We start from the raw sequence: 24,317 nt of genomic DNA, 5'->3' as shown, positions 1-24,317 counted from the left end.
TAATCATTTAAATTGCTGGAAAGGTATTATCGAATTCAATGTTCTGTTTAATCTTCTTGTGTCCGTCTGTTGTTTCTCATTACTTCTCTCTGACACCAGTTTGTCACTGTCAAATCTACTTTTAATTTTCTCCAGAATCCAGATTATTAGTCTGGTCCCAAATGATCATGTCATAAGGCTAAGTATTGAACAGTTCGTGAAAGAAGCACCCAAAGGACGGATTTACAGTATTTTCTTTTCTTCTGTAGATTCTGTATAGTATGTGCGAACAGCCAAACATGTATGTACGTACCAACTATGTAAAGATTCATTCATCAGAACATGAGCAACTGTGTACCTTTTATTTATCAAAGTTTCAGCGTTTATTAAATGCAACAGAGACGCATATTACAGAGTACCATGTGTTATATTAATATTTCTCTATCTGGAATTGTTGAATGCAATCAGTATTGCCGTGGCACTCATCTAGGTAAAATAACAGCAAAAAATTGCCCAAATAAAAATCAAACAAGTATACTAGAAACAATAATTTTGGCTTAGAAAATAAAACATGTGGCTAAGGGTACCACAACTGCCGGGAAATAGGATTGATGTCCACATATCCAGTTAGCATGAATATCAAATGGCTGACGGTGGACGGTCGGGCTTTCACTGTTGTTAATGTAGTGGCCGAAATCCCCTCGGCTATTGATCGAATGCCCGACTATGGATGACCCATGGGAGATGGCTGACGGTATACCTTTGGCCAATTGCTTTTCTTACCGTACATATAGATGGCCAACGGTTTTAAAACTCTTGGCTATTGTTGGGATTCTAGCAGTGAGAGAAGAGGAGAGAGAAGGGAAGTGGCATGCTCACTTACAGCCAGCTGATGCACATGTATCTCTAGATGTTTTGTGAGAGAACAAGGTGGACCATATATTAATAACTTAGCCTATATCTATAACTACATCACTATATGAGTGGGTTTTTAGTTGGCTATATATGATGTTGCAATATACATTTAGTCTGATGTTGGTTCTATTATTAACCATGCTCTAAGATAATAATAACCAAACTGATTGAGCGAAGTAGATCGAAAGCGACATGACGTGCTTCTATACGAGCTATCATAACTACTGCTGAAAAGCAAACTCGAGAGAGAAACCAAGAAAAATAAACAAGTCCTCGAGAACAAGCAGAGAATTGGTTGATGAGTATTTCACTTCCACCACGGTCCACGAGGTTAGATCAACCAGTAACTTAGTTCGTGGCTGTTATGATCCTAGACTTCCAAATCACAATAGCAAGAGTATTTGGGTATTATGGATACAATTCTGGGGAGAAATTGGAGGGATTGGGTTGGGAATTAGCAAGAACTGGGGTAGGGATAAGAACAGCAAGAGATACAGAGAGGACAGAGTCCTGAGGAGGAAGACGACTTCATCGTCGTGTTCCGTTCGATGTCCTTTCCCTTCCGTTCCCCTTTCTCTGTATGCTGGTCTCCACCGCCATCATCTCCCGACCCACTGGGCTCACATGGCAGCCCGGTCCATGATAGTGGCGTAAACATAAAACATGAAATGTTTCCCGCACTGCTACTCAGATTTTTTAAAAAAAAGGGTTAAAAAAATTAAATTCGAAAAAAAGGTGCCATTTTGAAAATTTTCAAAAAATGGGTGCCTCCCGCCCGATCAACGGGCGGGAGGCGTGGGGTCGGAGACCTCCCGCCCATCCAATGGGTGGGAGGTTCCCATTCTTTCTTTATTTTTGTTCGAATTTATGTTTTACAAACTATTTAAAATTCATACTTTTTTCAAATACAAGATTTATTCGTCATACTCTTTTGTATACATATAAAATTTTAATTCAATTTTACGAAGAAGATTACTGTATCTAAAACTCGTATAAAGATGGTTAAATGATAACGTTTTGCAACGTAGAATCCAAATATTACGATAGTACGATACATCAACCCATTAAAAATAAAATAGTATCATACAAAAAATAGTTTAAATATACAGAGTCCACCGAATCAGGAGTATCTACTCCGCCTATCCCGGTCCTCGCGCTCTCTTGGTTCTCCCCCCTAGTCCTAGGCCGTCGGCGCGTATGTGCCCCTTCGAGTGCGTGAGTGCATCTGGAGCATGGTGAGGACGAGGCGGAGGAGGCGCCGGCATGAACGGGTCATTCTGGGACTGTGGAGCTGGAGCGTCATACGTCTGGGAGGGACCAATGATGTCAGATCCGGCGCTGCCGCCCTCCAACACCGACAAACTGACGGAGCCGTCGTCCCAGCCGTCCCAGTCCGGCACACCGAACAGACCACCGTGTGCAGAAGCTCCCATCGACCAAGCATGCTGAGTATAGTCTTGAGAATACGGAGCAGCTGGCATCGAACCCGACGGGAGAGACGTTCCTGGAGCATAGGCGCCAAACGTCTGAGGCTCCATTCTTGCAGGAGGAGGCCCCATTGCCGTCGAGTGCATGACTATAAAAACAGACGAAATTAGTTATGTAAATCAAAGTTGATCGAAATGGCAATTATAAAGGACTTACAGCTCGAACTGGCGGCAGTACCGCTGGACGCTGCGTGCGGTGCTGCAGAGGTCGACAGGCCAGCTGTGTACACGTGGGCGGACGCATGAGATGAACTGGAGGCCCCCACGTCGTCTCTGCTGCAACACGTCAGTGCACGTAACGCTCGCGTCAAGTTGTCATGAATCCGACGAAAGCTCTCTTTGTACTGTGCGTCCGGTACACGTACTCCACGTTCAAACAACGTGATCTGAGATGCAAATTCGACCTCCGCGCAGTTGATGAGATCGATCTGCATGAGTAATGGGAAGCAGAGTAATATTGTTATCTATTTTTTTAAAAAAAGATTTAATAATTGAATTTGCGAAAGACGTACCGCGCCACGCTGCGCCTGATCACGGTACAAGGGATACGTGTCCGAGATGGTCGCCGGGTGCTGATGCTCCGCGTCATCAATACGTGAAAGAGTGACGTACGGACGCGTGCGAGTGAGGTACCAGCGGAGGTATGCGCCGTAAGACGCCTCTATGTGTGGCTGCGGCTCATCCCACACATCGTCAGGTGCGTCTAGCCACCCTCCTACGTACTCCTCAGCTTGACAACCCAGTTGACTTTGTTGGTATGATATCCCCTGCGCGAATATCTGTTGCAAACATTTGAAAGACAACATTATTTCATGCTAACGGTTATATAATTAATAGAAAACGAGTTATCACAAACTTACTCGTGTATGCGCGGCACAGCCTGGAACGCTCGGGGTAGGAGAGGGAAGTGCTGTCGTCACCCGAACTGCCTCATCATTCGCTCGACGCAGTACGGCTCCACGACAATATCGAACACTAGGTTCACCTTTGTGAGCCAGTATGCCTCGTCACGCGTGCAGAGGGAGGACAACCCGTGCGGCGCACGTGTGTGGACAGCCGCACCGGTGTACGAGGTCCAGATGACATCCTGTGGCCGCAACCGATCAAATTCGGACATGAACTGTGGGTATGCTTTTCGGACCTGCCGATGTGCCTAGCTCATCCGCAAAATTACACAACTGCGTCGGTACTTTGCATATACAGAAATGTACAACAGTAAATTAAAGAGATTACCCGTCGATCGGTCCAAAGCGAACCCATCGTGGGGCTGTCCTCGTGCCACAGCCCATACATCTCGGGCGGATAAGGCTCCTTGCTGATTAGAGGGCGTGCTATGGCGAATCGGTCGTACGACCATAGATGCAGCAGAAGTGGACAGCCTGTGATGACGGCGGTCCTCTCCGTCTTGAAACAGGCCTGACAAAGGCCTCGGTACGTGGCAGCACGCACTGCCAATCCCCAGCTCCACCCAGGTACCTAGCCCGGCTCCGCATCCGCAATCGCGCGTGCATACTGGATGAGAATCTTGTCCACATAGTTGCCGCTAGAGTTGCAGAAAAGAGCCCAGCCGAACAACCACAACAGATATGCCTCCAGACAGCGCGACACCTCGTACTGCCCAGCTAGAGGATGGAGATCCTGAGCCTGAAACATATGATTCAATTAAATTAATTAAAAATAATTGTACGTACCCTATATTGTATTACCCAACCCTTGGCGGGGCCGGGCGTGTCAGGTACGTCCAAAAAATGTGGTGGGTTCACTGGAGCAAACCGCTCCTAAAGCTCCGCCCTCCAGGTAGGTGGCACAGCAACCGGGCCAACAGTTTCACCTGCAATGGGAAGCCCGAGCAGGTACGACACGTCCTGCAACGTGGGGGCCATCTTCCCACACGGCAAGTGGAGCGTGTGCGTCTCCGGACGCCACCTGTCCGCCAACGCCGCAAGTAGAGAGCGGTCGAGCTGCATCCGCTTCTTGGCGCCACCGTCTTAGCCGTCGCCGGCCTGAAGCATACGTGCGAGTGGTAGCAAACCAGCCTCACGTAACCTGTATATTTTGCATTATGGTTACAATTGTCGTACAAGCAATACATTCATTCCATAAAAAAATACAAAGTATCACCTGTCAAGCCAGCGGTCGTCCAGGTGCAACAACTCTTTTGCTACACGAGGGCGCAACTCGTGAAGCTGGCTCCAGTGTCTGCGCCATATCTGCATGAAAATTATAACTACCCTAAGAAATATTTCTAAAAATAATTAAAAATACTAAAAACTATTCAAAATATAACTACCCTAACAAATATTTCTAAAAACTATTGAAAATACTAAACACTATTCAAAATATAACTACTCTAAGAAATAGTTCTAAAAACTATTCAAAATACTAAAATCTATTCAAAATATAACTACCCTAAGAAATATTTCTAAAAATAATTGAAAATACTAAAAACTATTCAAAATATAACTACCCTAAGAAATATTTCTAAAAACAATTAAAAATACTAAAAACTATTCAAAATATAACTACCCTAAGAAATATTTCTAAAAACTAATGAACATACTAAAAACTATTCAAAATTTAACTACCCTAAGAAATAGTTCTAAAAACTATTCAAAATACTAAAATCTATTCAAAATATAACTACCCTAAGAAATATTTCTAAAAACTATTGAAAATACTAAAAACTATTCAATATATAACTACCCTAAGAAATATTCCTAAAACTATTGAAAATACAAAAACTATTCAAAATATAACTACCCTAAGAAATATTTCTTAAATTATAGTTATTTTTAAGTAATTATACGGCTAGAACGAGAATATACCTCCAAACCGACGTGTGAACAGGGCTTCGCCGCTTCCTCTCCTCTCTTCCTCTCCTCCCTTTCTTTTTTTTCCTGATTTTTGCTGAATAATATGGGAATTTGGGGGTAGGTGGGGGCTTATATAGTGGTAGTGGAACGTCCCGTCCGTTGGGCGGGCGGGATGTCCCTCAAGGAACCTCCTGCCCGTTGGACGGGCGGGATGCCGCCGCGGCCGCGTCAGGGCTTTCTTCACGAATAAGAAAAGTTTCTTATTCGTGAAGAGGCACTTGGGAGGGGCCTGGAAAAAATTTTGGGACCACGCCTTCCACCCGTTGATCGGACGGGAGGCACCCATTTTTCAAAAATTTCCAAAACGGCACCCTTTTTTCATTTTTTAACTTTTTTAAAAAAAATTCCTGCTACTCACGGGTGCTACTCACGGGGAGAACCAGCCCAAAGGAGGCAAAGACAGACACAGATTCTCTTGACTAGAGACCACACACCGTTCCGTCTCGGGCGTCCACGTGGTTCCTTTTCTACACCCAACCGTACCGCGTACCAACGGGGCCATTAGAAGGCAAAAGTTGGCTGCAAATGGTTAAGTAGCGACTGCACATGTTTTTTACTGCTATTTCTTCCTCCTTTCATTTTTTTCTTTTTCTCTTTCCTCTTCCTTCCTCACAACAGAGATCGATCACCCCTACCGCCAGTCTCCACGCCGCACGCCACCTGCCCCCGCATCGCTGCCGGTGTTCGCTCCCGCCGCGGGCTCCTCCACCATCCGGCCAGTGGGGCCATTGCTGTCAATCTCATCGTCTACAACCCGCAACCGCCACATGTCCGGTCGCAGCTAGCCTTCTGCGGGAAGCCAGCCCCAACTACCGCATTAAATGCAGGTAGGTGGGGTGCGCGTGCCCGAGACAGAGCATGGGCTGCCCACTAACACGTTGGGCAGGTATGCTGACACCAAAGTAAGTCGGCCTGTTACCGAGGCGGCGCGTCACATCACCACACTGTGTACGCAGACGGACGGCGTGAAGTCACATCACAGCGCCGCGCGCGTGAGCAAAGGGTAATTATGATCTGCTGCAGGAGCGCCGCGACGTGTGCTACTACAGTGCGCGCGGAGGCTACAGCACGGCAGGTCAACATAACCCCTTAGCCTGTCAGCGGGAACTGTGATCCAACAGTGTCAGCACGTCTCCCACTGTGCATGTCACTCGCAGCAGACCCTATGCGGGCGAGACGGCACAAGACCAAATCCAGACGGAGGATACGCACGGAGGCTGATGAGGAAGATCTCAGGATCTGAGACATTTAAGGTTCTGATGTGTTCGTTATTTAATATATCGCTTAGCTCCTTCTCTAGATTTATTTTCATGCTCTAGGTTTAATTAATTTTCTGCTTAATTAAAACCTGAAAAAGCAAAACAAAAATTAGTTTAGTTGTTCTTATGTTAGCTAGATTTCATTCCAGTATTTCTAGTTTTTGTTTTATCTATGCTCTAACCCCTCTGTTCGAGTTTCTGAGATATTTTGGCTTTCCGGACACTTTGCTCCGATCTTTATTTGCGTGGTTGAACTTGTGAGATTTTGTTCGGACTTTTCTCGATCGAGCTTCCGATTGTGAGTCAAGAGTATTCCTAGTGCTGATAGTCATTCTGAGCTATGCGGTACTGATACTCTTCGTCTGAGGTGTGTTGGGTGTAATCGGGACTTTTCTCTTCGGTTTTTCAAATCAAATTTGAGGCTCCCATTCACCCCCCTCTGGTCGCCTATCTGGTCCTTCAATTGGTATCAGAGCTTGGTTGAGATTTTCAATACCTTAACCGGTTCAAAAACCACTTGGCGACCATGGCAAGTCTTGGTAAGATCCCAGTGTTTGCCGGCGAGGACTATGCTTATTGGAAGATGCTATGCGAGCTTTCTTGCAAAGCATGGGAGCCGAGGTTTGGGAGATTACCAAGAACCAGGCTTACGAGGTGCTTGCCGCTCGGACCACACCTCTTCAGGTGTCTGAGCACGAGGCTAACGCCAAGGCTGTCAATGCCTTGTTCGCTGGCGTTTCTCGTGCAGAGTTCTCACGCGTCCAGGGTTTTCAGGAAGCCCACAAAGTTTGGACATGCCTTGAGAACTACCACGAGGGCACACCTCAGGTGAAGGCCAGACTGTTCGAGACTCACCGGCGTGAATACGAGAACTTCACACAGGGGCCGGGTGAGAGCATTGGCGATATGTTCAGTCAGTTTCAATCGATTGTGAACAAAGTCAATGCGAACAGATCTGCTGATGCCCTTGAGTACACGGAGCACGAGAAGGCCCTCAAGCTGCTCTACGCACTTGACCGCTCTATGTGGGATCTCAAGGTGAACACGATCATTGAGTCTGCAGGCTATGAGACTCTGACCGTGAACGAGCTTGTCAGCAAGCTCAAGGCCACGGAGGTGGATAACCAGACACGAGCCAAGCTCAACGGTGCCCCTCCTTCCAAGAGCATCGCTCTTGTGACTGGCCCAGGTGGAACGAGCTCTAACGCTAACTCTGCTCTTGGCTTTTCTTTTGCCTCTTTGCCTTCTGTTACAGATGAGCAGCTGGAGACGCTGGGCGACGACGACTTGTGCCTCCTCATCAGCAAGATCCAGCGCGTCTACCACAACAGGCAGAGGAAGAAGAACCCCGAGTGCTACAACTGCAGCGATTTGAACCACTTCATCGCCGATTGCCCCAAGAAGTCCGGCGGTGGCAAGAACAACCACCAACAAGGAGCATCCGCGCCACAAGCACCGCAGTCGTGACCGGGGAGGACGCTTCGACAAGGAGTCGCTAAAGAAGCGCTTCCAGTACAAGGCCAAGAAGCAGGAGAAGGCCTTTCTGGCGCAGCTCAGCGACCTCGACAAGAGCTCCGACACCGACCGCTCTTCTTCACCGACCTCCGATGACGGCGACAAGAAGAAGAAGAAGCAGGACAAGGAAGCCACCGGTTTCATCAGCCTGTGCTTGGCTGCCGGTCGGCGCAAGGGTTTCTGCACCATGGCGTGCGAAGCCGATGGTGCTCGTGCGTCTTCGGGTGGACATGCTACACCGACGGACGTCGACTCTTCTCCTGGATCTGAGAGCGATTCAGAGGTAAACTCCACAATCGACCTGCTTGATACAGAGGTTAGGGAGCTGTATGCCGCTCTCGACAACCAGAAGAGGCTGCTTAAGGAAGTAGCTAAAGAGCGTAGAAAGCTTAGGGCTGAGCTGGCTTGTGCTAGGGAGAAATCTAGTGAGGTTGAGTGCGCTGGCTGCATATCTCACATGAATGATCTTGTTGCTCTCCGTGCCAAGCATGATGAGAACGTCGCGAACTTAGATGTTGCTAAGACTTCTCTTGCTGACGTGTCTCATGAGCTCGCTAAGGCCAAGCATGAAATAGAACTGGTTAAGGACGCTCCTATTGTTAGCGATGCGCTTGAATATGATGAGTGTCCTATCTTTAAGTCCGATCTAGCTTCGTTGCAGTCCAAGTTTGCTACTGTTGTGTGCGAGCTAGAGGAGATGAAGTCTAGGCCAGTTCTGCTTGGTGCTTGCAAGCTTTGTCCCACGCTTAGGTCGGAGCTAGATGAGAAGAACGCCTTGGTTAAGTCTTTAGGGAAGACTAAGGTCATGGAGTCTAGCCCACCTATTGACTGCTCTGTTTGCCCTGGTTTAATCTCTGATTTGGATAATCTTGCGGTAGAGAAAGCTAACTTGGAGAATGAGAATACCTATCTTAGGGTGATTCTTAGTTGGGTTTCTGCTAGTGAGCCGCAGTTGGGCATGATGATTAAGCAGTTCAAGCGTGGTGGTGGGTTTGGGGTCGGTTACACATACACGAAGTCAGACTTTGACAAGTTGTATGGTAAGATCGGCAAGGCTGCTGGAAACACTGCTAGTACAAGCACGCAGCCTTCGCTTGTTGACCTCGCGAAATGGTGTGCTTAAAGAACCACCGAAAGCACCACCGCAGAAGCAGGTTTGGGTTCCAAAACCCAATGAGCTGAGGAATCCCCTCAACACGCTCCCTGCTGCCGCAGCCCAGGTTGCCCAGAAGAAGGGGGCTGCTTCTCCCCGTCCGCAGGCTAGGCCTCCACCTCCCAAGCGGGAGGTGAGGTACCACTGCGAGTACTGTGACAGGGAAGGTCACCTTGAGGAGTTTTGCTTCAGAAGAAAGCGGGCTGTGAGGCGTGAGCAGGAGATTCGGAACATGGACATGTACTCTGCTCGGGTGCATGGTCCTCCTCGGCATGGTGGTAGGCAATATGCTTGGGCGCGCCGTGTAGGTGGAGGTCAGGGAGACGGTGGTGGTTACTGTGCTCCAGCGGGTGGTCGTTTTGCCGGTCGTGCTCCTGGTTGTTTTCAGTATGGCTATGGACCACAGGACCAAGGCTTTGGAGGAGGTTTTGAGGCTCCACGCTTTCCTCGCAGTGGTGTTTGTCAGTCACGCGGTAGACGGGACGGGGGATACGCTTTGTCTGGTTTTGCTAACCCCTCTATAGAGCAAATGGCTCGATACTGGTTTGCTTCTCACTTTGCTAACCCCAGTGTTGAGACATTTGCTCACCCTTTGTCTCACTACTGATGTGCAGGTTGGAGGCTTGGAGAACAGGTGGATCATGGACTCCGGTTGTTCGCGCCACATGACAGGAAATGACAAATGGTTCTCCAGCCTCACCCCGATGTGCTCAAAGGAGTACATTATGTTCGGGGATAATGGAAGAGGAAAGGTACGTGGACTTGGTGCTGTTCGAGTTTCTGATCGCTTTACCCTGAGAGAAGTTTCTTTGGTTTCGAATCTTGGTTTTAATTTGCTCTCTGTTTCGCAACTTCTTGATGAGGGGTTTGAAGTTCGCTTCAAGGAGGGTTGTTCGCGTGTTTTGGATTCCAGAGGAGATTTGGTTTGCCGGATTACACCTCGCGATCGGGTTTTCTTGGTTGACTTTTCTAGAACTCCTCTTGGCCCTTCTCATTGCTTGTTGGCTGGTCCTTCTTCTGAGTTGTGGAAGTGGCATAGGAGGCTTGGACATTTGAGCTTCGATTTGTTATCGAGACTGAGCTCACTTGGCCTAATCCGAGGATTGCCCAAATTGAAGTTTGAAAAGGACCTTGTGTGCCATCCGTGTCGCCACGGGAAGATGATTGCCGCTTCTCATCCGCCTGTTAATCAGGTGATGACCGCTCACCCTGGAGAGTTGCTACACATGGACATAGTAGGTCCTTCTCGAGTGATGTCAGTTGGTGGGAAGTGGTATGTTCTTGTGATCGTGGACGATTTTTCTCGCTATTCTTGGGTCTTTTTCATGAGAACCAAGGATGAGGCTTTCGAGTTTGTTCAAGACTTGATCTTGAGGTTGAAAAATGAGCTACCCCAGGCCATGAGAGCGATTCACAGTGATAATGGCACAGAATTCAAAAACGTTCGTTTTGACGCCTTTTGCTGTGATCAAGGGCTTGAACACCAGTATTCTTCTCCCTACACTCCATAGCAGAATGGAGATGTAGAACGGAAGAATCGGACGCTGGTTGAGATGGCGAGGACGATGCTCGATGAGCATAGGACTCCTCGCAAATACTGGGCTGAGGCGGTAACACTACTTGTTACGTGTCCAACCGCATTTTCTTGCGTGCTTTCATGCACAGGACTTCTTATGAGTTGTGATTTGGACGCCAACCCCGTGTTGACCATCTCAGAGTTTTCGGTTGCCGGTGCTTTGTGCTGAAAGATGGAAATCTTGATAAGTTTGAGTCTCGCTCGTCTGATGGCATTTTCTCGGTTATGCTTCTCACTCTAGAGCGTACCGTGTGCTGATTATTGTTACTAACATCGTCAGAGAGACTTGTGAAGTCACTTTCGACGAGACTGCACCGTGCAATTCTTCTGTCTTTGAAGTTGCAGGAGATGATGAGCTCGGCACCTCCATCTTTGAAGATGAGGAGAAAGAAGCTGCAGAGGGCAAGGCTGAGGCTACCACGCGTGCTGTGGACCCAGTTGCCTCCACCACGAGCTCGGACGATGATGACGGCCCCGATCCGACTACATCTACTTCACGGGGGCCGATCGAGCAGGTGACTCAGGCTTCACCAGCTGCACCTGAGGAGACACCAGACTTGGTTGAGGAGGAGGCGATTTCGACGCGGGAAGCACCTTGACATATTCAGCGTCGTCATCCACCTCAACAGATACTTGGTGATCTCAACGAATGAGTCACCAGGTCCAAGGTAACGAGTATCGCAGGCTTTGCTTATTCAGTGTTTGTTGCCTCTTTTGAGCCCAAGAATATTGGACACGCTCTTTCTGATTCTAATTGGGTCAATGCCATTCATGAGGAACTTGAAAATTTTGAAAGAAACCAAGTTTGGGTTTTAGTTGAGCCTCCACCTGCTTGTAATCCCATCGGAATGAAATGAGTTTTCAAAAACAAGCAGGGTGAGGATGGGTTGGTTGTTCGGAACAAGGCTCGTCTTGTTGCCCAGGGGTTTTGCCAAAAAGAGGGTATTGATTTTGAGGAGACTTTTGCCCCTGTTGCTCGTTTGGAAGCTATTCGAATCTTTCTTGCATTTGCTGCTTCCAAGGGTTTTAAAGTTTTCCAAATGGACGTTAAATCTGCCTTCTTGAATGGTTTTATTGAAGAAGAGGTTTATGTGAAGCAACCCCCTGGTTTCGAAAATCCCAAGTTTCCAAACCGTGTTTATAAACTTCAAAAAGCTCTTTACGGTTTGAAACAGGCACCTAGAGCTTGGTATGATAGATTGAAAACCTTTTTGCTGGCTCAGGGCTTTAAAATGGGATGTGTGGATAAAACTTTGTTCCTCATGCGGTCTGGCACTGATTTTCTATTAGTTCAGATATACGTGGATGATATTATCTTTGGTGGCTCTCACGCTCTTGTCTCCAAGTTTTCTGAGCAGATGTCTAGGGAGTTCGAGATGAGCATGATGGGTGAGTTGCAGTTCTTCCTCGGGCTGCAGATCAAGCAAACTCCTCAGGGCACGTTCGTCCATCAAGCCAAGTACACCAGGGACTTGCTGCGGAAGTTCGACATGAGTGACTTGTCACCTCAGCTGACTCCGATCAGCACATCGACGGCGCTTGATGAGGACTTGGACGGCGAGGCGGTGGACCAGAAGGAGTACAGGAGCATGATCGGCTCCCTCCTATACCTGACGGCGACACGACTGGACATTCAGTTTGGCGTCTGCCTTTGTGCTCGCTACCAGGCTTCTCCACGCACCTCCCACAGACAGGTGGTGAAACGCATCTTCAGGTATCTAAAATTCACCTCTGAATTTGGTCTTTGGTATTCTGCGGATTCTTCTCTGGTTTTGGTGGGCTTTTCTGATGCCGATTTCGGTGGGTGTCGGTTGGATCGCAAGTCAACATCCGGCACTTGTCAATTTCTCAGTACATCTTTGGTGTCTTGGTCCTCTCGCAAGTAGGCTAGTGTAGCGCTTTCCTCTACAGAAGCCGAGTATGTTGCCGCTGCTAGCTGCTGCTCCCAGATTCTTTGGATGAAACAAACCTTGCAAGATTATGGCTTGAGTTTCGGTAGGGTTCCCATCTTTGTGGACAACATGTCAGCCATTAGCATTGCAAAGAACCCTGTCCTACACTCCAGAACCAAGCACATAGATATCCGATTCCATTTTCTGCGAGACAACCATGAGAGAGGACACATAGACCTGATCCATTTCTCTTCAGAGAGGCAAACCGCAGATATCCTCACCAAACCGCTAGAGCAGGACACCTTTGCACGCTTGCGAGGGAGCTTGGGGTTTGTTACCCCTTTGATCGCTGACTTTTGTTTGGTTAGCGTTGTAGGTCCTTGTTTTTGCTTCTCTTGGTTTTCTAGTTTTGGTAGTTGCATTGTGCATATGCATTGTACATGTTTGCATTTTGCATTGCTACACTGCACTGGCATTCTTGTATACACTGTTATGATCTTCTAGTGCTTGCTAGTGTAGTTTCTTAGACTCGATCATGTATAGCTTGCTCCACAGTATATGTCATATCATCTGAGTTAAGCTATTTTGATTTGAAAATCTGAAAACATGGTCACCCTGTCTTGGCTACTAGCATGATAGGATGTATTGATGTGCTTTGCTATCTTATTCATGTTAGTGTGGCTTGTAATCTTTGACATGAGCTAAAATTGTTAAATTTGTTTAAAATATGTCTGAAATGGGATGAAAAGATCCGGGTGGGATTGCTTGTCGCACTGATCGAGCTTTCGGGACGGCTCACATAGCACTAGTGAGAACCCGGGCAAGGCTGTGCATGACTAAAGCGAGTGCCTTAAGCTTCTGACTGCCTTTGGCATAGGCTTGGCCTCGTTGCTAAGTAAAGCATGACAAGCTTTCAACCCCTGGCAAAATCACTTGCTTGATAAGTTTGAAATGCAGAATTGAATCATGATAAAATATATTGGCTGCTTTGGATCACCTTGTATGAGTTTGACTAGCACTGCTTTCTTTATCCTACTTGCTGTTGCTAGATCATGGGTGATGCTTTTATTTTTGCTGAACTGAACTTGCTAGCTCTAGAATTGATTGATATATCTGTGTATGCCTGAAAGTTTCACGTATACCCTCTGCACGACATTCATTGCATAGCATGATTTCAGGGGGAGTTTTAGGCTTGATGTGTGCATGTGCCAACAAGGGGGAGAATTTTTGGGAGAAGTGATCGAACAAGGGGGAGACTTGGTTGATTTTTGAAACTTGTTGCGCACAAGGCTTTGATGAGATGAGAGTTGAACTTGTGAGAGGTAAAAGCTTTGCTTGGGGAGTGTCTGTTTGTTTCTGGCTCCTGGTTTTCCTCATTTTCCCTCCACTTCCAGCATGACTGCGTCGAGCTTAACCTCTGTCTTTGAGGAGTCATGTTTTGGCTTTTGATCGATTGCGTCAAGCCGTTGCCCTTGTCTTAGGGAATCGATCTGTGCTTGAGTAAGTGACTATTCTTGACTTTCTGAGCTTTTTGTCACTTGCTTGAGTTCTTCACTTTCTTTCTTCTATTTTATCACTTCTTTGGTTTTAGGTGGTGTGTTGACAATGCACTCATCAAGGGGGAGATTGAGGAATGTTGAGTACTCTATCCTGCCTGTGATGAGTGAATTGTCAACCGTGCGGTGTGATCGTGCGCTTGGTCTTTGGATTGCAGGTACACGAGCATCGAGTGTCAACGGAGAGTTGCCGTGGAGGAGCTCAGGCCGGGCGACAGCTGTGGCGTCCACTCTTGGATCAAGGACGCAAGCGGCGACGGAAGGCGGGTTTCTTGGTTTGCGCCACAAAACCAAGGAAGGTGACGGCGGTTGAAGACACCAAGTCGTGGAGTCACTGGCGTCGGTCTCGGGACTGATGGAGGCGACGGGCGTCGATGGCGTCTAGGGCCTCGCTGCAGGCGAGGAGGTGACGGGCGTCGGGCAGCGTCTAGGGTCGTCAGAAGGCCGAGGCGGGAACGGCGTCTAGGGCCACGGCGTGGAGGCGGGAATCTTCCCGCGCATGGAGTTTTGGCGGTTTTCTCAAAACCGACCACCTACCCGGGTTTGGACCCTCCAAAACCGCGGAACGGATCTTCGTCCACATGGCGGCATCGCGGAGAAGGCTTCGAGTCGAAGAAAGAACCTCGACCGTCGGATGAGTCCAATGTATCTTTTCCGGTTTTGCCCCTACGGGTTTTCTAGTGTCTAGTTAAGTCTAGGGGTATTTTAGTCTTTAGTCTAGAGAGTTAGATGGGATAAAATAGAGAGAGGAGGGCAGCCAACTGATCGGATCCACGAGTTCCCGTCGCCCCTTATCTCCTCCTCCGTTTTTGGTTTTTTTTTCTCCTCCTCTCTAGGGTTAGGAAATCACCATGGATCATTGAGTTCTAGTACCGAGATTGGAAGGGAATGGAGGCCTTATCCTCCTGTGCCCTCCGGGGTGTTTGATTCATCTTTTTTGCTGTGTTCCTTTTTATTCCCGTGGTTTGGAATCGGCTCTGTTCTTGGTGCAAGAGCTTTGGGCGGCTTGGTTCTTGTGCATGCGTGTGCAGGGAATTAAGTGCAGCACAAGAAGCAAACACCCCCTATCCTCAGCACATGAGCAGCAGCAGCAGCGAGGAGCCAGGAGAGGCACTGGCCTTTTTGATTTGGCGCCAGGAAGCAACACAGGGAAGGCCAGCGGGACGCAGCAGCTGCGGGGCAAGGGTGGTGCACGGCGCGCGCACGGCCTCACGGAGTGACGGGGCTAGCGGCAAGGGGTGCTGAAAGGCTGGTCAGCGGCAAGCGGAGCGTGCTGCACGCGCTACAGGGGGGCACGCAGGCTGCCGTGGCCAGGAGCGTTCGCGCTTGCCGGTGCAGGGCACCTAGTGGAGGAAACAGTAAAATTCAGCAGCTTTGTGGTTTCGTGTTTGTGTGATTCTTGTGCAGGGAGACGAATCGAGTGCGTGTGTGGGAAATCCCAACTCTGATCGTGTTTTCGTTCTTCATCAGCACAACTCTGCCCGTAAGGTGTTCGATGAATTGCTTCACTAGGCTTTTCTTTCTTTGTCAATTTTGCTAGATTTTTCTTAGGTCCCTTTTGAGTAGCAAATCATGTTTTAGGGCTGCCTTCTAGTATTAGTCGCTTAGCTCCTTCTCTAGATTTATTTTCATGCTCTAGGTTTAATTAATTTTCTGCTTAATTAAAACCTGAAAAAGCAAAACAAAAATTAGTTTAGTTGTTCTTATGTTAGCTAGATTTCATTCAATTTCTAGTTTTTGTTTTATCTATGCTCTAACCCCTTTGTTCGAGTTTCTGAGATATTTTGGCTTTCCGAACACTTTGCTCCGATCTTTGTTTGCGTGGTTGAACTTGTGAGATTTTGTTCGGACTTTTCTCGATCGAGTTTCCGATTATGAGTCAAGAGTATTCCTAGTGCTGATAGTCGTTCTGAGCTATGCGGTACTGATACTCTTCGTCCAAGGTGCGTTGGGTGTAATCGGAACTTTTCTCTTCGGTTTTTCAAATCGAATTTGAGGCTCCCATTCAGCCCCCTCTGGTCGCCTATCTCGTCCTTCAACCCCCCACCCCAGGGGTACCCGACCACGCCGGCACGTCGCGGTTTAGCTCAGAACACCCTGCCGCGCGCCCCGACCATCCCTTCTAACCCCACTAGCCATGAAACCCCCAAAACCTCAAATCCCTAACCTTAACCCCTGCACTGCCGTCGCCCCCACTGGCCTCCATCGCCGCCCGTGGCCGTCGGCGCCTCGCCGCCGGCCGTTTCACCCACCTCTCACCGCAACCTTCTCTCTCGAGCTCGGCACGGTATAGTATGATGATGAAGACAGCATTCGCTGATGATGGTAGCAGGGAATGTTCATCAAATAAGATTTTTGATAGCAAAGGCGCCGATCTCACGGGATCCTTCGCTTCACCACCCGGCGAGCGTGAGCCCCGGGGGAATCACCCTGCGCCCTGCGGTCCAGTCGCCACCGCAACCTCCGCACGTGGGGAGGCGCTCGCCGCAATCATTGCCCGTGTGCCGTCCACCCGGGGCCGGCTGGCCGCAGGCCGCGTGTTGATTCCCCTGGTCGTCCTGCAGCTGGTTAAGCACAGAGCTGTGCCGCTGGGTGCTCTGATTAGCGATCTTGTTTGATCCACTCTTTTAAACCTTTTTATTTTCTCTCCTTTTCATTGAAGAAAAGGTTTCTTAACCTAGTACTATACGCTGATGGTACGAATTCAAAGTTGGGTTTGTTGGTTGGCCCCGTGATTCCTTCGCCCTTGATTGTTCATTCGCTTGAACCTTTTTGATTCTGTGCATCGTGGGTCGCCTGTTTAATCAATTCCTCCTTGATTTTTTTCCTTTTTCTTTTTCAGCAGGAAGATGTTTGTCAACATGTCTATCTCGAGCTACCACCCGGGAGTTTGTACGAAATAAGATAGTAACACTAGGCAACTAACTACTATTAAAGCTAGAACTCCAAAACTACGAAATGTCTACGCTAACGAGTTTGTAGCTTGCAAGTCCCAAGTCATCCTTCCCCTCGCTTGCTAGTCACTCCCTACATTTTACTATTGACATTTAGAACGTTTTAACATTTAAAACATACTAATCTATCTTTTAAAAAATGACTACAAGTAGTAGCGGCCAAAGAGGAGAGGTGGTAAGGCTGCTATGGATATGGGCTTCCATAGAATGAATGCTTATAGAAGCCGTGGGAGAAAATGTCACGAGTTAACGTGCCATTGTACTATGGTAGCTAATATATCCTTTTGCGTCGTTGACCCTCGGAGCTCCCAAGAGCAAAAATAGCTAGGATGCAGCTGCAAGAGAGCAGCACGAAAAGCACGTAGTTCGCGACACAAACCCTGCTAGTGCTGACGGGTCGTAAGCAGATGAACAATAATGCAGCACGACACCGTTTCCATTTGCCACACCATAGTTGCACTGTAGTCACCTGTAAGAATTACACTAACTGTTCTCCCTGATCTTCCTGCGTACTCCTTCCCTCCCAAAATATAAATCATTCTAGAATTCAAAATTTATCATAAAACAAATCATCTTACCCTATTTAGAAAGTGCATGTGCTTGAAAAATCAGTTAGTTGAATATGATCATTTTACCTTCTTGTTAATTTATTCTAAAATTTCTATGATAACTTATTTTTAGACGGAGAAGTAGTTCTAATGATAGAACACTACGCCTTGGCACGAGCTAAGTGCTAACGTTGAAGTCTGGAGCGGGCGTGCATCTTGAAGGAATTAAGTAGCGGCTCCAGCCTTCAACAGTCAATGTATTCAAATTCACGCAACGTTTGAATGCGTGGACCAGTGGCGTACGGGAGCCCGGGAGGGCGGGTGGGCCGACCAAATCTGCTGTGGCTGAGTGGGCCCACGCCGAATGAACAAAGCGCAGTCCAAGTGTACGACCCGGACTGAAACTGCCACGGCGGCCGAAAAAGGAGCAAAAACAAAAGCGAAAGGAGCAGTAGGCGGGGCCCGCGGACGAACGGGTGGCCCGTAAGCGCGCTTGGCCGTGCGGTCCGGCCCAGTATGGCAATAGTGGAATGGACAGGCGGACATACCAGCCCACGCCATCCATATGAGAGACTCGTCGCGCTCGACCCATGCTGCATGCATGATGCCTGGCCGCCTCGGAGGCCCATTACAACCATGACATTGAGAAAACCAACGGCTATGTTTTTCCTTTTCTGGAAGAGAAAACCAAAGGCTAGTACCTAGTAGAGTTAGCAGCGGTGGCCAATAATTCTACCACAGTACCACGTCTCCAAATCCTGAATTCCAGTTGTTCCACCCTGAGCTAAACAGTAAGGCTGAACACGCTTGCTGAATCAACGTACCATTCTGTGGAAAAACATGACAGCCCAAACCATGTCTTGTTCTTTTTTCTAATTTAGAGGTTGAGAGATGGAAGCGGATAGACGAACCAAGATGGAGGTTTAGGTTTTCATATGATTATAAGCTACCTTGTGTGAGTTGGAACTGAAATTTGTTTATCGTACAACTAGTCAAGCCGCGGCGAAACTGACAATCACCATGCTCGCTGTCTTTACTTTGGACTTTGGTATGATTGAAATCCTTGTTATGCAACAGTATTCTGGTTAGCATAGGGTCAAGAGAGCATGGCATTACCATGGTGTTTTTGTCATGTTTCGGCATATTGGTTGGCTTATTACTACATCACTTGTCATGAATGGTATTCGAATCTGTTAGGTGTCTTTGTCCCTTAGCTGCAAACCAAACCAAGTGTGCAGTCAGTGATCTTACCATCAAACCCACTGCTCAGCCTAACAGTCAGCAAGTGAAACTCAAGAAAGCCAATCGGATACGACAATCGACAAGTGATAACTAAACGCTGAGCAGCTGACAAAGCAGTCAGCCTGCAGCTCCAGCTGCCAGTACAGCGAAAGAAGAGTACCTTAGCGTATTCTGCCAACGGACACCAAGCAAACTGATAAAACGCTCGGCATTGTTATTGCCCACATGGAGAAATTATGAACACAGACACTCTACTCGGTCACCAATGTTTCCCCATCAACTAAGCATCCTCCACTTAGGAATTCAAGGTACCAATGTTTTCCAGATCGTAAAGTTGTGTCTAGTCGTAAGGGTACTGATAAGAAGATTAGTCACGATTAGTCGATGATCAGTCCGATTAGTCGAGCCTAGTCGGTCCTAGTCGTAGTCTAGTCGTCATGTATATTCCAGGACCGATATACTTTATAGCATATTGTTTAAAGCAAAATTCAAGATAATATTTATTAATGGTCAGATGGTCACTGACTTAGTAATTTGTGAGTTCTGATTTGTAAAGAGCACTAGACTAGATATAAAAAAACAACAGCAGAGATACACTGACCGTTAGGGAAATTTCAAAATCCAATTGGTCAAAACCATCAATGGCCCAAAAAGTTACCAGAGCAGGTTAAAACCATCAATGGCTCAAAAGTTAAAAGTTAACAGAGGAGGTCAAAACCATCAATGGCCCAAAAGTTACCAGAGCAGGTCAAAACCATCAATGGCCCAAAAGTTATCAGAGCTTGCTGGAAGCTAGTCGTCCCTATATTAATCGGACGACAAGACTTCTAGACAAGATAGTCGTCTCGGTGGGAGTGATAGGTACTGGCGGACCAATAAGCATGATTTATAGCGACTAATCGCGATTAATCGGATGACTTAAAAACATTGCAACGCACTGATTGCATTATAAAAACTACAAGTGGTACAAACATTCTGCACTTGACATATAATACATGTTGTATCGATACAATAAACAGTGTGTACATCTCCCAACAACATGGTTGCCAAAATTTAGCCGGTGGGGACAATGGGGGCGGCTATCAAGAACAACTGCTATGTTATACAACCCGAGACCGGATGCAGGAACCCAGTTGCATCTCTCGGTCCTCTCTTAAATTACAACTCTCTTGGTGGTAAATAAATTCTATCGCCATCTATACACGACCTTCTCTTTTATTTGGTGGAATGAACAAATCCCCACTCCATGCTGTACTGTGTATTTACCGACTACGTCCAACACCCCCCCTTTCTCCCCGCTTCCTCAAGTTTACAGGTAGGCCTCAACTATGACTCGGCCAGAGCGACTCGCCTGTCTGACTTCAAAATATCACCTTTTAGATTCAGTTGCATTTGCGAAAGAATGGTATAATGTGAATGTGATATAGACATGAGAGGATATCATGATGTTTGTAGAAGATCACGATCTTGGAGGCATTCTTGGGGATTGGCATAGAAGTAGTCCTCTTCCTTGGGTCTGTCGGGAATCACCGTCCTCTTTGAAGCTGATCCCATCCGCTTTGCATGGGCAGCCTTGATCAATGAAGAGAACTCATCCCATTGCAGAGAACCATTGGTGTACCGGTCTACTAGCTCAACAATAAGTTTTCGGTCTAACAAGACTGTCTTCTTGAAACCCATGAATCTGAAAACAGCAAATTGCAGAATACACGTGATTACTACATGTGAAAAGGTGCAAAGATTTGCAGCATATGTAGTAGAAAGCATAAGATGGATTGCGCCTATAAATATCAATGAGGATTGGCCAGCATATTAACATGTTGCTTACAAATTGCAAAATAAGATGTCTATTCTCTAGTCATTAATAAACTACCATGAACATATTGCCAGATTTCAGCTTTATTAAAAAGGGAAAGAAAAACAAAGGTGTAGCATTTCTATACTGTCTCAACTAAAACGCGCAAATCTTGAAGCAACACTGTAGCAGTGAAGAATTGGTGGTTGAACACAAGACCATTAATGTGCTTTAAAAATTCTACTATTCACTTTTTTCAGGACATTACTAATGCCCCACTCAAAAGAAACAATGGTGTTGATCCTATTAGCATGCAGCCTGGTATGTTGAAAACGCACGTGCAGAATATAACTAGTATCACAAAGTGGAATAGTGCAAACCTCCGATGACCCTCAACGACTTTAGCCATATTGCCATCATATGTTGGAACAAATATGTCACTTTCTAAAGATACCAAATAATCCAGTGCTGCCATTTGTGATGAATGGTTCTGGAAGAACATCAGATCAGAAGGTTCCAAAAGTGTCTCCTTCCTCACCTACACACAATGGTGATAGCAAAACATTAGCAAGGAGAAGAGGACAGGTAGAAGAGTACTGTGTAACACAAGTACAATACAATAGTGGCATAACATATTCTGTCATGTCCATACCACATTCGGGTATGCTGAAGTTAGAGCAGCCATCCTGCGCTTTCCACCATATATTTCTCCAGCGGCAATGTATATTTGCATACTTCTATCGATGTCCAATGCTCTGAGGACAAGAGCAGTCTCCTCCGGTGTCAATGGGCAAAGCCCATCTTTTCTTTTCAAGTCTGAGTCAATCACTTTCTCTTTCCACCATGGATAAGCATACCTGAAGCCAAGAGTAGTTTGGAGCATGTCTAATCAACAGGTGTCTATGAAAAACTATCAAAAAGAAACAACAAGAAAATTTTCAGTGCAGGATAAAGCTACAGTTCCAAAAAAAAAAAATCACCTCATTCTTGTGAGCTCTTCTGCCTCTTCATTACTGCAACCTTGTGTACAGCCAGAGAATGCCAGCATATCCATTTCATAACGTAAATGAAGGACCAAGAAAGGGCCATTTTGGCGAAGTATTCTAATTACTCGCTTGCCCAATTCTTCAATTTGTGGGGTAAATCTGAGGGAGGCATAGTTTACTCGGCATCGTAGTTTCTGAATCTCAATTGGTAAACCATTGTTTGCAAGCCTTGCATCAGTTCTATTCAGATGGAGAATTTTGTACTTACGAATCAAAGGAAGAATCTGATTCAAAATTAATCAAACGTCAGTTCATACAATAAATTCTGCAATGCCGGAGCAGTCATGAAATAAAGTAAGATATAACTTACCTGATTTTGGTAGTAGGAAATATCAGACCAACTAATCGGTGGCATGGAGTGAAACATTCCAAGTTCAACCCTTCTCTTTACCCTTGGGGGCAATTCTCTCAGAATGCGAACTTCGCCTCGTAATGAGGTTATAAAGTGCTCGACATCAAATATATCTTGGAACTCACTGCAGGATAGAATAGATTGCTGAAGTTAGCTTCCCCTGATAAAAACACAAGTACCAATAGTAGTTTGATAAATAAATTAAAGTAGCCAAGCAGCACCTTGGATCATTCCAAAATGAAGTCTTATCCAACTCTGGCACAACTAAAGTGACATTCAAATATCTTGCAATTACAACCATGTCACATATCTGATAAAAAGTACAGAAAACCAGAAACCAGTGTTAAGGGTGAGAAGTTGTAAGGAAACAGCTGAATTAACACAAATAAGGTTTCTCTAATTGCTTACTGCAGCTCGCATCTGGTTAAGCCCACCATTGCACGAAACCATCAAATAACCATTGTTTCTATATATTCCTGGAAGGCAATGACAACAAAAATCAAAGAAAGGAAACACTAGAACATGCACAAAGTATTTTTACTGTTTAAAGACCATAACTATAGTACTGGTGCACATAGAGTACTTGAGTAGCAAACAAGAGAATAATGAGCACAGTTTTCCAGTCATTCATTACTCATTAGGAAAGGCATTCAGTTGTCAATAGAAATGCAGTGTGCAATAATGTGTTAACCAAAGCCCTTGTACACGAAAAATTACCATTACTCCTATGTCTGAGCCGAACTGTGTCCTAAGAGTTAAGTTACCTCCTAATTGACAGAATCATTGTTTCAACAAATGCAATTACTAGAAAAAATGCCCACCCAATGCTTCTGAGAATGTCCTTTGCCATTCATGTGAAGAAACAATTAAGAAATTATGGAAGAACAGACCATCAGTTCATGAATGATTGCTGCCCAACCAAGCCTATGAAACGTGGCCCACCTAAAAAAGTATGACCCTAACATGGAAACCCCAAAACACAAATATCATGGTCAGAATACAATGACCAGAATGACAAAAACTGTTGACCTACCGACCGAAGGGGTATCATGCATTTTCCAGTACTAGGCCAATGCTACGCGATCGGCATGCACCACCCAATGTAAACTTTGATATGAATATGGTGATTCAGTATCCTCAAAACCATGAGTGCATGACAGCATTATCAAATGCTGCGCAGAGCACTGCATGTGACACTACCACAGAATAAAGTCCACATGATGCAATCTAGATTACGCAGGGCTTGCTAATTTGAGCACATGAAAACGACCGAAATCCTCACCAATCACCAGTCATTTTCATGCAAGGCCGAGGAATTGTCCGCGGGAGCTTTGGAGGGATCTACCACAATGCAGGCCGGCTGTCGATGTCCAGCTGGAACCCGCATTGTCCAGCCACAAGGAAGCAGGTCGGAACAGTGCGAGCGAAAGCGAGGAAGCAACCAGAGAAGACGGGACGAGGCGATGCGAGGAGACTCACTCTTTGGCGGCAGCGCGGCCTTCTCGACGACGGGCTGCGGGCGCGCGGCTGCGGCGCCGGGGAGCGCCGCGGCGGCCTCCTCCTCGGGCGCGGTGAGGCAGGACGGCCAGCCCTTGAGCACCCGCGGGCCCCAGGTGTCGCCGACGGCGGTGAGCTGGACGACGCAGGTCCAGAGCAGCACCGTGGTGGTGGCGCGCACGACCCAGAGCTTCATCCGCGAGCGCGCGGCGGCGGCGGAGGGAGGGAACCTGAGCTTCTCGCCGGCGGCCGCCGCAGCCGCCTTATCCCCTGGCGCCACCTTCCACCCCATGGACCATGGACCAAGCGGGGGCGAAAGCCACCGACGGCGCCGCGAGCGCCCGAGGCTGGGAAGCTCCTCCTGGAACCAAATCCGCGACCTCCTCGGTGAAGCCGCCGCTCTACTCCCGCCCAATGCGGCTGCCACCGGGGCCTCCTCCTGCCGCTTCCTTGCTCCACCAGCACCGCCGCAGTCCGCCGCCTCCGCGAGCTCGCAGGAAAACCGAGAGCCCCACCGCCGCCAGCACCGCGGTCCTCGCCCGAATCCGGTCGCCGGCCGCCCGCGAACCTCAGCAACCGCGCCTCTTCACCACCACCTCCTCCTGCTCCTCCTGTCGAGCGCTCCCTCGACCTGGGCAGCAAAAACCGGCCGGCGAGACAGACCGCGCTAGCCTGGTC

General features: G+C 47.4%; 1 protein-coding gene across 1 annotated transcript; it reads right to left on the bottom strand.

The window, feature by feature from the left end:
- Window positions 1-19,911: 19,911 nt before the first annotated feature.
- Window positions 19,912-23,931, bottom strand: LOC112891074 (O-fucosyltransferase 34-like). Its single transcript, XM_025957976.1, has 8 exons — window positions 23,622-23,931; window positions 22,551-22,618; window positions 22,364-22,452; window positions 22,101-22,266; window positions 21,725-22,014; window positions 21,397-21,601; window positions 21,125-21,282; window positions 19,912-20,633 (listed from the first exon to the last, which is right to left on the bottom strand). Exons 1-8 carry the CDS (start codon window positions 23,929-23,931, stop codon window positions 20,390-20,392), a joined length of 1,530 nt encoding a protein of 509 aa, XP_025813761.1. The 3' UTR covers window positions 19,912-20,389.
- Between the last annotated feature and the right edge of the window lie 386 nt (window positions 23,932-24,317).

The sequence above is a fragment of the Panicum hallii genome, chromosome 4 (genome assembly GCF_002211085.1).
Source record: "Panicum hallii strain FIL2 chromosome 4, PHallii_v3.1, whole genome shotgun sequence".
NCBI classification, from domain to species: Eukaryota; Viridiplantae; Streptophyta; class Magnoliopsida; order Poales; family Poaceae; genus Panicum; species Panicum hallii.
Note: the sequence above shows the minus strand (reverse complement) of the source record. Positions and strands in the feature narration are given on the sequence as shown.

Bases quoted from the DNA above. Each gene is read 5' to 3' on its own strand.
- LOC112891074 (XM_025957976.1), bottom strand. From the start codon at position 23,931: ATGGGGTGGAAGGTGGCGCCAGGGGATAAGGCGGCTGCGGCGGCCGCC. The intron at 22,619-23,621 runs GTGAGTCTCCTC...ATTGCCTTCCAG, and splicing joins GGCCGCGCTGCCGCCAAAGA to GAATATATAGAAACAATGGT. The intron at 22,267-22,363 runs GTGCTGCTTGGC...TCTATCCTGCAG, and splicing joins TCATTTTGGAATGATCCAAG to TGAGTTCCAAGATATATTTG.